Genomic DNA, 14,238 nt, shown 5'->3' with positions numbered 1-14,238 from the left:
GATGAACCCGATGGGCCTCGCAGACCGTGCCGGGCATCTAATGGGATCTAACAAGTAAACTTTTCATGTTTGATATTCATAATATGCATGAAAATGTCATATTGCAAATACATAACTACTACAGGCCTTGCAGAAACTGAATCAATTTTTTTGTTAAGAGTGAAACTTTCCAATTTAATTTTGTTTCAATGTAATCAATTTTGAGATCTATCAAAATAAAATATCTTTAGAAAATTGGAAGAAAAAAATAATTAGATATTGAATATTTGTCATCCTCGTACCTTCTTAACAGGCCTAGCAATAGCAGAAATGTCAAAATCCGAACAAAAAAAAGGATAAAGTGATAGAGAAATTACTAATTTTGTTTGTTTTTGATGGGTGGAAAATAATGTATTTTTTTTCTCTTTCTTAGTTTTGGCGCCATTTGTCCGCCAACCGTTTTCCGTCTCTTCCTCTTATGTACTAACCGCTTATTATATTGTTTAGTGTTTATCTAAAATATTTTTTTACCTTTTAAAATTTGAGTAAAATTTATGTATATATTATGCTTTTTGATTTTATTTATCAAATTATATTGAATATGTTATAAGAATTAATTTGTTATAAATATTTGATGAAAATAAAAATATTTATTTTAAAACAAATTTAAAGGATCAAAATTATTCAAGTGATTATATATATATATATATATTATCAAATGACTTGCCATTGTTCGTTATTATGTAACAAGTAATGTCAAAGCAATAGATGATGTTTATTCGGATAAAGTTTGTAACATTATACTTCATTAGTTCTTTAAAGGAAGAAATAAAGATGTGAAATCCATGCTTGGACTAATAAAATTTTCATCGAAAAAAAATAATAATCAAGACAAAATAAGCTCGCAATGATCACAATATTTTATTTTAAATATAATCAGTGTTACAATCTTTATAAATCAATTGATTTTTTTCTTCAATGGGCATGAAGCTCATTTCAAAATTTAATGGACTTGATCTTGACTTGTAGTTAAATTCAAGGACTTAAGTTTAATCTTAAATCTTTGTCTCAATATAACTGAAACTTGTAGAGAAATACTTGAGTATTTTTCCATAAAAAGATTCCAATTAATTCCTCTAATTATCTACATGGAGTCCATTTAGCACTACTTTTAAATTAACAAAGAGAGGTACACCACATACAATCAATATTAATGTGTTTTACCAATAAAGGTTGTGGTAGAACGATAAGTAATTCTTTATTTTTAATCAAAGGTCTGGAGTTTGAATATCCTCTAATGTGAAATTTTTTAACGCAAATTCGAATTTAGTCAGGCTCAAAAGAGGGTATCAGTCACCGGATTGAAAACCAAAAAAATAAATTAAAAAAATACTAATGTATTTTAATAACATATAGTTAATGTTAATTTAGCTAGAAAATTCGAATACTAACAGAAACTAAAAAGATCCCGCTAACAGCTTCACCGCCTTCTATTTGTTCTTGTCTTTGTGCCCTATAAAGTTTCTTGCCTTTCTGTTTGGAGCTTAAGCTCTGAAACAAAGTCGGAAAGAAAACGAAGTTGAAACCCTAGATTCAGGACGGAGAATCGATCGTCTGCCAGATTCCTCCTTCTTCTCCGGCGAAAATCGTCAGCGACGGCAGGTATATTTCGGATTTCCTCCCTTCTTCCGGCGAACAGGCTTCTGTCTAGTACTGATTTATCATTTCTTTCTTGTTTGAACATGAAACAGATACAACATTTTCGATTAATTTTCAAGTTAGTACCTTCTTTGATTTGGTTCATTACTTTCCTCTATATTGAGAGTTGAGAAAATGTATACTGATAGTCTGATACTCTGGTGGTAGTTTGAATCTGACGGATCGATTTCTTTGGTTAATCTTAGTTATCGGCTTTGTACTGCAAATTATATAGACATTTTCATGAATATGAGATAATCAGATATCATAACATTAAGGCTGTGTTCTCTGTATGAAGAGAATTTTTTATTTTTTTTTTGGAAAATAAGCATGTTTCTTATTTATTTTCTTGTGCTTGATAAATAAGCATAAAATACTATCCTAAAAGCGTTTTATGATTTTTAGTTGTGAATGTTCTTTTTATGGAGCATTTTCTGGAGAATGTTTTCCTTCATACCGAATACACTCTAAATTTAGATTTTCAGATCCCAAAACACCGATGTTCCTTTTTTCTGTTTTTGGAATAAATGTAAAACTCAAATTTCTCTTTGGGGAAACATGTATAATTATGATTTTTAGTGTTGAATGTTCTTTTTAGGCTTTGCTTAATTGCTTGTTTCCATCTTGTATTCAGGAGCGAAAGGGAAATAAAAAATTCTTGAAGTCTTAAGAAGCTAGGGCCTGTGGGCTGCAAATTTGCTTATACATTTGTCCATCGATTTATCTAGTGATTGTGGTGAGCATCTTTCCGAACATCAAATAATTATATTGTTGGAAGTGTGATTTCTCTATTGAAAAAGAGATGTGTTATAATATGTTGTTACAGATTTTAAAGATAGATTGTATGGGTTCCCAATAGGTTGCTAAAATGTGTTGTCCTTGCTTCTATTCGGCGACGTTGTTGCTTATGCTTCTAAAGGATCTTATGACTAATACATGTGACATTTTATATAATTTGGAAATCTTTTAATATAGAAGAATGAGCTTGAAATTTCCTATCTTTTGTCAGCCTTTCCCCTGAGCTGTCGTGAATCGTGATCATAATCCTCAAATTTGAGATTAGTCAGCCAAATTCTTGCATTTTGTTCATAATCCTCAAATTTGAGATAAGTTAGCCAAGTTCTTGAATGTGGATTTTAAGGTGGATTTAAGGAATCCGTTTCAGTAGATTTTCCTTGTGCTGGTCTGTTTGTATTTCATTTTTTGCTTGAATTTCCCACAAAAGTGGCATGAGATTTACTGTCAATCTCTGTTTGAAGAGTGTGATTTGAGGTTTGTGTTTCAATTTGTTTATGATGATCTTTCCATTCATGGATTGGTGAGAGTAATTGGACAGTTGACTTTAGATTGGTTGATAATCACCCCCTGGCTTGGATAAAATTGTGGTGGGAATTGGAGGCTTCAATGTCTCAATTGTATTTTTTTGGATATAGCATCTTTTTTCTGTTAACCCTGCCAACTTGTTTTAGTAGGAGGTTATGGAGGATTTTCCTGTCGAGGTCATTGGCAACATATTGTCCCGGGTTGGAGCAGCACGAGATCTTGTTTTTGCATCTTTAACTTGCCGGAATTGGCAAGAGGCATGGAGGAATCATCTTCATATACTTGCGTTTAATTCGAACGACTGGCATGTTTATGATGAGCTCACGGAGAGCAGACTTGAAGAGATTATAACTCGGACAATTCTCCAGACTAACGCATTGCAGTGTCTTTCAATAATCTTGAAAGACAATGTTAAGTTCACTATGGCTCCGGTGATTTCTTGGCTAATGCATACGAGTGATACCTTGCGCCAGTTGCATTATAATGTTAAAACCCCACACCTTGATATACTTGAAATATGTAGTCGCCAGAGACTGGAACTGTTGGATCTGTCATATAATACTATTTCCAGGTTTCCTAGTTACCTAAAGTTTCCTTGCTTGAGGTCTCTTTCAATAACCCGTGTCAAAATATCAACTTTGAACCTGAGTTGTTGGCTCTCTGCCTGTCCCAAAGTTGAGGTCTTAAATCTTGTCGATCTGGATGTTGGTAGAAATAGTCCAGAGATGTCAATGATACTGAGTAGCAACTCTCTGAAAGATATCCGTCTTGAAACCTTTGAGTTGAGGGAAATCATTTTGGAGGCTAATATCCTTGAGAAGCTGCACCTAATTGATTGTGACATTCGTACTTTTGAGCTTGGGGGCAAAGGGACATTGAGAATCCTAGTATTGGATGAAGTTATTATCTCCCGTCTTGATGTTGGTAAGAATACTGAAAATCTTGAGATTGTGAATGTCCACTACTTCACAACATCTCGGTCCTATTTCTGTCGTATGATTGTAAAATTATCAAAGGCTAGAAGGATGAGTCTATGGGGTGTTATGTTTGAAGATGGCAACAATGAGTTTGTGTTGAGCAAGACTACTTCTGCTTGCTTTCCTCAATTAACTCATTTATCCTTGGCCTATGAACTTGGACAGGCTTTTCAGTGTGGATTGCTTGGTTATGGTCAATTGGAAAATGTGGTTGAAGTGGAGCTTAGCTGGAGATCGATTAGTCACCTTAAATCACATTGGGTATTGGAATTGCTGCAAAGGTGCCCTAATTTGAGGAAGTTGGTCATTGGTGGCACTGTCTCGGATGTCAACACACCTGAAGCATGTCATATCTTTGCTAAGTTCACATCCTTCATTACAATGCTTATGAGGGAATACCGACGTGTGAATATTCAGTTTCAATTTCTATAGATATGAGGAACTGTTGCATTGGAGTTCCCTTTTTTGTCAGATATGGCGTTGTGGATAGTGCAATGATGTACATGATCCTTACTGTTGATAGTTTTTCCACTTGGTTGGGAAACATACTTCTTTTTTGTAGATAAATTTGTGCTTCTAGCTATTGTAAATTGACGGAAGTTCATATGCCTATTCTTGGTTTCTATTTTCACAACTATTAGGCTTCATTCCCAACTAAGTTGAGGTTGGCTATACGAGTCTTGCTAGTCATGTTGCTCCATTTATGATCATCTTAGATGAAAATCATATATGTAAAAAGTTCTTGGTATTGTCTATATTTTCTTATGACATTTAGATCTTTAAAGATTTAAAAAATAAATTACCTAATTTTGTGTTGGATGTTACGCTATTTGCAACGCTCCTTTTTAAGTTACTTTCATCAGTCATTCATATCTACGTTGTGTATCAACAGATTATGCCTTCTCGGTAGGGGCAACGTAAAGGGATTTTACTCATAAATTATATAGCTCACTAAATTAGCGTTTGAGGCATGTGACATTCGATATCAAATACAGGGGATGTTACTTTTACATTAAAAAATAAAATAATTACTAAATCATAGTACTGATAATTTGGGCAGTAGCATATAAAGGAGAGATACAGCAATGCAATTGACTTAATTTAAGTGAATTTTGCTTGTACTGTATCCGAGTTTTTGCTAAATTTTAGAAAGTACGTATATTAAATGTTCAGTTTAAAAACAAAACAACAAATAATTTATCATTTTATACTTATTTTACTTTTATTATTAAATATACGTAATTCATATAAGTGATATGACTTACAATAATTAGGAGCAATTAATAAGTTTAATATTTTATTTATTACTTTTTAAGAAGTGTGTCATATCAAGCGTGAATAGCAGAGTGAGTAGGTTAACAAAGTAGTCAGGTCAATAATGCAGAAGGAACAAAAGTTGGAAACTGTGAGAAGAAAAGACAAAATTAGTGAATTGATTATGCAATTAATCTAAAGAAAGAAATTATGCATATATTAGGTCAACACGTTGACCAACTTGAATTTGAGAGATGAATCAAAAGAGAACAAAAGGTGAAGAACTAAATATTCTTCATGAGTAATCATATCTGAGCATAAAGCATTGGATTCCTCAAACCCTTTGAAACTGAGTTCACCTAAAGCTTACAACAACAACAACCCAGTGCAATCCCACATCGTGGGGTCTGGGGAGGGTAGAGTGTACGCAGACCTGACTCCTACCAATGTAGGACGGCTGTTTTCGAAAGACCCTCGGCTAAATAAAAACATATAAAAAGGTCAGACAAGAATAATAGAGTAAATAAGTAGATGACAAAAACGGTCCAAACAATAGTATAATCAAAGCACAAAACAGTAGATATTATTATTGGATAATAACATAAATACCGTAAATAACATACATCAGAGTACAAGAAATCATAGTGCATTAATACGCCTACGAATAAGGGAGAATAAAACCACTATGTACTAGCCTTCTACCCTAATTTGTGTCCTCCACACCCTCCTATCTAGGGTCATGTCCTCGGTAAGTCGTAAATGCGCCATGTCCTGTCTGATCACCTCTCCCCAATATTTCTTCGGCCTACCCCTACCTCTTCTGAAACCATCCATGGCCAGCCTCTCACATCTCCGCACTGGTGCATCTGGGACTCTCCTCTTCACATGTCCAAACCATCTTAGTCGCGTTTCCCGCATCTTGTCCTCCACCGAGGCCACTCCTACCTTTTCTCGAATAGCCTCATTTCTAATCTTGTCACTCCTGGTATGCCCACACATTCATCTCAACATTCTCATCTCGGCAACCTTCATCTTTTGCACCTAAAGCTTGAAAAGGCAAAATTTTTAGAGTCAAATCATGACGAAGGAGATACGTATATACAATACCTTGGTGAGTCTGGATTAGTTTACTAAGTACTCTCTTCGGTTAAATTTGATTTTCTAATTTTGATTTTGATATAGAATTTAAGATTTTTTTTTAAAAAAATTTATGATTTTAAACTAGAGATATGTAGAAAGTATTAACATATGAAAATTCAAATTATTTAATTTCTAAAAAAAAGGATACATTATTTTTAAAATTAATTTTAAAAAATAATAAAACAAACCAATTGAAATAGAAAGAAGTAACACATAATTTTCATGGCTTTAAATATAATTTGATAAATTTTTGATTGATTTTTTTGTGTCATCAAATAAAGTTATAAAAAGCAAAAGGTTAGCTCATGCTGCTGTATCATTTTTTGGTTTTTTAATTACAAATCCCATATTTTAACGTGGCTTATCTATAATCGAAGTTGTTGCTATATGACCAATAAGTCATGTGTTCAAGTTGTGAAAATATTTTTTTTTATAGAAATATAAGATAAAACTGTGTACAACAAATCTTTATAGTTTTATCCTTTTAGAAACTTCACACATAGCGAAAAATATAATACACTAATATTTTTTTTCCTATAATTTATACACCGTAGATATCTAATTACCTTTTGGGTGACTTTGTAGTGAAAAAAATTAATGCGCTCTCTCTCTCTCGATATATATATATGATAATGTGATATTGACTGACAACATTGTAATAAGTAAGGTGTTTTTACCAACGGCATTGACTTTAATTAGTTAGAATTCCCTTTCTTCTCAATGGAGTTCTCTTGAAGATGAAGTGTCAAAAGGAACTTAAATTTATTTCCTTGGATACCTCTGTGAGCCATCATGTCAACCTATTATATACTATAGTTTAATAATACAGAAAAAAATCTGTTTAATTAAGTGAAAACATAAAAGGAAAAAGAAGATTTGACTTGCATGCATGCATCACTTACCAAAAGTATCTTTGCTAAGGGAAGCTATTGCACATCCTTCCTTTTTCTTCCTTTGATCATATGCATTCTTATTATAAAAGTAATTAAATTATAGGGAGAGTAAGTAAAAGATAAGAAAGGAAGATTAAAAAAGAAGAGATAATTATTTGATCTATATATTACATTTCACAGATTTAGTAGCTATTTATAGCCAATTTTCAAGGGATAAATAGTGAGTTAAGGGAAAAGTAAAGAGGTAGGGATAGGAGACAAAGTAAGGTGGGAAAAATAAAGTGGATGAATGGACATCCACATAATTATTTTATAACACTCCCCCTTAAATGTCCATATAAAAGAAAAGCAAATTCTATTGAAAGAACAAATATATATAGTTATTCTCATACGCATTGATTGCTGCATCATTAAAAATCTTGCTAGAAAAATCAGTGGGACAAAACCTCGATTAAAGAAAAAATAATGCAACGCGTATTCAACTCCCCCTGATGAAGACCACGATTCAGATGATTAAGATTTCACATTCCAATATTGTATCTCAATTACTCAAAAATTATAATTAAATTATAGGGAGAGTAAGCAAAAGACAAGAAAGGAAGACAAAAAGAGGGGAGATAATTATTTGATCTGTGTATTATATTTCATAGATTTAGTGGCTATTTATAGCCAATTTTCAAGGGATAAATAGTGAGTTAGGGAAAAAGTAAAGTGGTAGAGATAGGGGACAAAGTAAGGTGGGGAAAAAGTAAAGTAGATGAATGGATATCCACATAATTGTTTTACAACACTCCCCCTTGAATTTCTACGTGAAAGAATAACAAATTCTATTGAAAGAATATATATATATATATATATATATATATATATATATATAGTTATTCTAAATAAGCATTAATTGCCGCTTCATTAAAAATCTTGCAAGAAAAATCCAATAGGACAAAACCTAGCCTAGGAAAAAAAGAGTACAACGTGTATTCTACTCTCCCCTAATGAAGACCATGATTCAGATGGTTAAGTTTTTTGCATTCCAATATTGTATCTCAATATCTCAAATGTTGAAGTTAGCAATGCCTTAGTGAACATATTTGCTAAATTATCACTTGAACGAACTTGTTGAACATCTATTTCACCTTTCTTTTAAAGATCTTGAGTAAAGAAGAATTTTGGGAAAATATATTTTGTTCTGTCTTTTTTGATGTATCCTCCCTTTAGTTGAGCTATACATGCAACATTGTCTTCATACAATATGTTGAAACGTCTCTTTTCAAAGAAAAGCCACATGTTTCTTGAATTTGTTGAGTTATTGATCATAACCAAACGCATTCTCGACTTGCTTCATGAATGACTATTATCTCTGCATGATTTTAAGAAGTGACAACCATAGTTTGCTTTGTTGAACGTTATGATATAGATGTACCACCACATGTAAATAAGTAGCTTGTCTGCGATCGACCTTTATGGGGATCAGACAAATATCCTGCATCTGCATAACCAATTAATTCTAACACGAATTCATTTGAGTAAAACAATCCCATATCGGTGGTCTCTCAGATGTATCTAAATATATGCTTAATTCCATTTCAATGTCTTCGTGTTGGGGAAGACTAAATCTTGCTAACAAATTTATAGAGAAAGTTATATCTGTTCTAGAATTGTTGGCAAGATACATTAATGCATTAATTGCACTAAGATATGATATTTCAGCACCAACAAGCTCTTCATCATTTTTGTTAGGTCGAAATGGATCTTTATTATTATCAAGAGATCTCACAACCATTGGGGTACTCAGTAGATGTGCTTTATTCATGTAAAGGCTTTTAAATTTTTTTTTCAGTATATATTGATTGATGGATAAATATCTCATTTGCAAAATATTCAATTTATAGACCAAGATAAAAAAAATTCAATTAATTCCTCTAATTATCTATGTGAAGTCCATTTAGCACTACTTTTAAATTAACAAAGAGAGGTACACCACATACCATCAATATTAGTGTGTTTTACCATTAAGAGTTGTGGTGGAATGATAAGCAATCCTTTATTTTTAACCAGAGGCCTGGAGTTTAAGTCTCCCCGGGTATGGAGTCGCTTTTTTAAAGAGCGGTTTACTTACAATGTGAAACTTTTTGACACGAATTCGAATTTAATCGGGCTCTAACGTGGATATCAGACACCCAATTGGAAACCAAAAAAATAAATTAAAAAAATAATAATGTATTTTAATAATATATAGTTAATGTTAATTTAGCTAGAAAATTCGAACACTAACAGAAACTAAAAAGATCCCGCTAACAGCTTCACCGCCTTCTATTTGTTCTTGTCTTTGTGCGCTATAAAGTTTCTTACCTTTCTGTTTGGAGCTTAAGCTCTGAAACAAAATCGGAAAGAAAACGAAGTTGAAACCCTAGATTCAGGACGGAGAATCGATCGTCCGCCAGATTCCTCTTTCTTCTCCGGCGAAAATCGTCAGCGACGGCAGGTATATTTCGGATTTCCTCCCTTCTTCCGGCGAACAGGCTTCTGTCTAGTACTGATTTATCATTTCTTTCTTGTTTGAACATGAAACAGATACAACATTTTCGATTAATTTTCAAGTTAGTACCTTCTTTGATTTGGTTCATTACTTTCCCCCTATTGAGAGTTGAGACAATGTATACTGATAGTCTGATACTCTGGTGGTAGTTTGAATCTGACGGATCGATTTCTTTGGTTAATCTTAGTTATCGGCTTTGTACTGCAAATTATAAAGACATTTTCATGAATATGAGATAATCAGATATCATAACATTAAGGCTGTGTTAAGGGAAATTTCTCTTGAAAAATATTTTATTTTGGAAAATAGGTGTGTTTCTTATTTATTTTCTTGTGCTTGATAGATAAGCATAAAATACTATCCTAAAAGCGTTTTATGATTTTTAGTTGTGAATGTTCTTTTTAGGGAGCATTTTCTGGAGAATGTTTTCCTTCATACCGAACACACTCTAAATTTAGATTTTCAGATCCCAAAACACAGACGTTCCTTTTTTCTGTTTTTGGAATAAATGTAAAACTCATATTTCTCTTTGGGGAAACATGTATAATTATGATTTTTAGTGTTGAATGTTCTTTTTAGGCTTTGCTTAATTGCTTGTTTCCATCTTGTATTCAGGAGCGAAAGGGAAATAAAAAATTCTTGAAGTCTTAAGAAGCTAGGGCCTGTGGGCTGCAAATTTTCTTATACATTTGTCCATCGATTTATCTAGTGATTGTGGTGAGCATCTTTCCGAACATCAAATAATTATATTGTTGGGAGTGTGATTTCTCTATTGAAAAAGAGATGTGTTATAATATGCTGTTACAGATTTTGAAGATAGATTGTATGGGTTCCCAATAGGTTGCTAAAATGTGTTGTCCTTGCTTCTATTCGGCGACGTTGTTGCTTATGCTTCTAAAGGATCTTATGACTAATAAATGTGACATTTTATATAATCTGGAAATCTTTTAATATAGAAGAATGAGCTTGAAATTTCCTATCTTTTTATCAGCCTTTCCCCTGGGCTGTCGTGAATCGTGATCATAATCCTCAAATTTGAGATTAGTCAGCCAAATTCTTGCATTTTGTTCATAATCCTCAAATTTGAGATAAGTTAGCCAAGTTCTTGAATGTGGATTTTAAGGTGGATTTAAGGAATCCGTTTCAGTAGATTTTCCTTGTGCTGGTCTGTTTGTATTTCATTTTTTGCTTGAATTTCCCACAAAAGTGGCATGAGATTTATTGTCAATCTCTGTTTGAAGAGTATGATTTGAGGTTTGTGTTTCAATTTGTTTATGATGATCTTTCCATTCATGGATTGGTGAGAGTAATTGGACAGTTGACTTTAGATTGGTTGATAATCACCCCCTGGCTTGGATAAAATTGTGGTGGGAATTGGAGGCTTCAATGTCTCAATTGTATTTTTTTGGATATAGCATCTTTTTTCTGTTAACCCTGCCAACTTGTTTTTAGTAGGAGGTTATGGAGGATTTTCCTGTCGAGGTCATTGGCAACATATTGTCCCGGGTTGGAGCAGCACGAGATCTTGTTTTTGCATCTTTAACTTGCCGGAAGTGGAAAGTGGCATGGAGGAATCATCTTCATACGCTTGCATTTAATTTGAATGACTGGCCTGTTTATGATGAACTCACGGAGAGCAGACTTGAAGAGATTATAACTCGGACAATTTTCCAGACTAAAGCACTGCAGTGTCTTTCAATAATCTTGAAAGACGATGTTGAGTTCACTATTGCTCCGGTGATTTCTTGGCTAATCCGTACAAGTGATACCTTGTGCCAGTTGCATTACAATGTTAAAACCCCACACCTTAATATACTTGAAATATGTAGTCGCCAGAGACTGGAACTGTTGGATCTGACAGATAATACTATTTCCGGATTTCCTAGTTACCTAAAGTTTCCTTGCTTGAGGTCTATTTCACTAACCCGCGTCAAAATATCAACTTTGAACCTGAATTGTTTGCTCTCTGCCTGCCCCAAAGTTGAGGTTTTAAATTTTGTCGATCTGGATGTTGGTACGAATAGGCCAGAGATGTCAATGATACTGAGTAGTAACTCTCTGAAAGATATCCATCTTGAAGCCTTTGAGTTGAGGGAAATCATTTTGGAGGCTAATATCCTTGAGAAGCTGCACCTAATTGATTGTGACATTCGTACTTTTGAGCTTGGGGGCAAAGGGACATTGAGAATCCTAGTATTGGATGAAGTTATTATCTCCCGTCTTGATGTTGGTAAGAATGCTGAAAATCTTGAGATTGTGGATATCCGCTACTTCACAACATCTCGGTCCTATTTCTGTCGAATGATTGTAAAATTATCAAAGGCTAGAAGGATGAGTCTATGCGGTGTTGTGTTTGAAGATGACAACAATGAGTTTGTGGTGAGCAAGACTACTTCTGCTTGCTTTCCTCAGTTAACTCATTTATCCTTGGCCTATGAACTTGGACAGACACTTCAGTGTGGATTGCTTGGTTATGGTCAATTGGAAAATGTGGTTGAAGTGGAGCTTCGCTGGATATTGATTAGTCACCTTAAATCACATTGGATAGGGGAATTGCTGCAAAGGTGCCCTAATTTGAGGAAGTTGGTCATTGGTGGCGCTGTCTCGGATGTCAACACACCTGAAGAATGTCACATCTTTGCTAAGTTCACAACCTTTATTACAACGCTTATGAGGAAATACCGACGTGTGGATGTTCAGTTTCAATTTGTATAGATACGAGGAACTATTGCATTGGAGTTCAGTTTTTTGTCAGATATAGAGTTGTGGATAGTTTTTCTACTTAGTTGGGAAACATATTTCTTTTTTGTAGATAAATTTGTGCTTCAAGCTATTGTATATTGGCTGAAGTTCATATGCCTATTCTTAGTTTCTATTTTCACAACTATTAGAAACAAAGTTGAGGTTGGCTATACGTGTCTTGTTAGTCATGTTGCTCCATTTATGAGCATCTTAGATGAAAATCATATATGTAAAAAGTTTTAGGGATTTTCTATATTTTCTCATGACATATCGATCTTTAAAGATTTAAAAAATAAATTGTTTAATTTTGTGTTGGATGTCACGCTATGTGCAACACTCCTCTTTTAAGTTACTTCCATCAGTCATTTATATCTACATTGTGTATCAACAGCTTATGCCTTCTTGGTATGGGCAAAGTAAAGGGATTTATTCATAAATTATATAGCTCACTAAATTAGCGTTTGAGTCATGTGACATTCGATATCAAATACAGGGGATGTTACTTTTACATTAAAAAAATAATAATACCAAATCATAAAACCAATAATTTGGGCAGTATCATATAAAGGAGAGATATAACAATGCAATTGATATAATTTAAGTGAATTTGCTTGTACTGTATCCGAGTTTTTGCTAAATTTTAGAAAGTACGTATATTGAATGTTCAATTTTAAGAAAAACAACAGATAATTTGTCATTTTATACCTATTTTACTTTTATTATTAAGTAATTATAATAATTCATACGAGTGATATGACCTACAATAATTAGGGGAGATAAATAAGTTATTATTTTATTTATTACTTCTTAAGTGTATCATATCAAACGTGAACGGAGTGAGTATTAACAAAGTAGTCAGGTCAATGCAGAAGGAACAAAAGTTGCATACTCATTTTAGAGTCAAATCATGATAGAGGAGACACATATATAGAATACCTTGTGAGTCTGGATTGGTTTGCTAACTACACTATTCGTTTCAATTTGATTGTCTGATTTTGATTTGATACGAAATTTTAGATTATTTTTTTAAAATTTTTTTTGTGATCTTAAACTAAAGATATGTAGAAGGTATAAAAATATCCTTAATATTGTAGTTTTAAATATGACATGTGGAGATTCGAATTACTTAATTTCCAAAAAGAAAAAGAAAAATTATTTTTAAAACGGACTAAAAAAAATTAAAATAAACCAATTGAAACATAAGAAGTAAGTAACACATAATTTTCATGGCTTTGAATTTGATAACTTTTTGATTGATTATTTTTGTGTCATCAAATGAAGTTTAGCTCATGCTGCTGTATTATTTTTTGTTTTTTTCATTACAAATCCCATATTTTAAAGTGACTTATCTATAGTCGAAGTTGTTGTCATATGGCTAATAGGTCACGTGTTTATGTTGTGAAAATATTGTTTTTTATAGAAATGTAAAACAAAATTATATACAATAGATCCTTATAATTTGATCGTTTTATGTATTATGCACATAGCAAAATATTTAATGCGCTAAGCTACTTCTTTTTTACCTATAGTTTATAGATCGTAGATATCTTACCTCTCTATATATTAAAACTTGTATGATAAAGTGATGTTGAATGACACCATTGTATGAGTAAGGTATTTTTACCAATGGCACTGACTTTAATTAGTTAGAATTACCTCTCTTCTTTTTGATGGAGATAAAATGTCGAAAGAAACT

At 32.8% G+C, this 14,238-nt stretch overlaps 2 protein-coding genes across 8 annotated transcripts; both read left to right on the top strand.

Annotated features, from left to right (window-relative positions):
* The first annotated feature begins 1,427 nt into the window (after positions 1 to 1,427).
* LOC129876731 (F-box/LRR-repeat protein At1g67190-like) lies at positions 1,428 to 4,611 on the top strand. Of its 4 annotated transcripts, none has more exons than XM_055952224.1 (3): positions 1,429 to 1,641; positions 2,312 to 2,413; positions 3,150 to 4,611. In XM_055952224.1, the coding sequence occupies exon 3, from the start codon at positions 3,156 to 3,158 to the stop codon at positions 4,407 to 4,409; it is 1,254 nt and encodes a 417-aa protein (XP_055808199.1). In that variant the 5' UTR covers positions 1,429 to 1,641; positions 2,312 to 2,413; positions 3,150 to 3,155; the 3' UTR covers positions 4,410 to 4,611. The 4 variants fall into 4 exon arrangements, with proteins under 4 accessions (XP_055808202.1, XP_055808199.1, XP_055808200.1 ...); XM_055952225.1 differs by having other exon boundaries at positions 3,147 to 4,611; XM_055952227.1 differs by lacking the exon at positions 2,312 to 2,413 and having other exon boundaries at positions 1,428 to 1,641; positions 3,147 to 4,611.
* Positions 4,612 to 9,594: 4,983 nt separating this feature from the next.
* On the top strand, positions 9,595 to 12,788 carry LOC129876592 (F-box/LRR-repeat protein At1g67190-like). Of its 4 annotated transcripts, none has more exons than XM_055952064.1 (3): positions 9,595 to 9,746; positions 10,416 to 10,517; positions 11,256 to 12,788. In XM_055952064.1, the coding sequence occupies exon 3, from the start codon at positions 11,262 to 11,264 to the stop codon at positions 12,513 to 12,515; it is 1,254 nt and encodes a 417-aa protein (XP_055808039.1). In that variant the 5' UTR covers positions 9,595 to 9,746; positions 10,416 to 10,517; positions 11,256 to 11,261; the 3' UTR covers positions 12,516 to 12,788. The 4 variants fall into 4 exon arrangements, with proteins under 4 accessions (XP_055808039.1, XP_055808040.1, XP_055808041.1 ...); XM_055952065.1 differs by having other exon boundaries at positions 11,253 to 12,788; XM_055952066.1 differs by lacking the exon at positions 10,416 to 10,517.
* Positions 12,789 to 14,238: the final 1,450 nt, after the last annotated feature.

Source organism: Solanum dulcamara, chromosome 12 (genome assembly GCF_947179165.1).
Source record: "Solanum dulcamara chromosome 12, daSolDulc1.2, whole genome shotgun sequence".
In the NCBI taxonomy this organism is placed as follows: domain Eukaryota; kingdom Viridiplantae; phylum Streptophyta; class Magnoliopsida; order Solanales; family Solanaceae; genus Solanum; species Solanum dulcamara.
The sequence above is the reverse complement of the archived record's forward strand: the minus strand, read 5'-3'. Positions and strand labels throughout refer to the sequence as shown.

Excerpts from the sequence above, each read along its gene's own strand:
- LOC129876731 (XM_055952227.1), top strand. The coding sequence starts at position 3,156 with ATGGAGGATTTTCCTGTCGAGGTCATTGGCAACATATTGTCCCGGGTT.
- LOC129876592 (XM_055952066.1), top strand. The coding sequence starts at position 11,262 with ATGGAGGATTTTCCTGTCGAGGTCATTGGCAACATATTGTCCCGGGTT.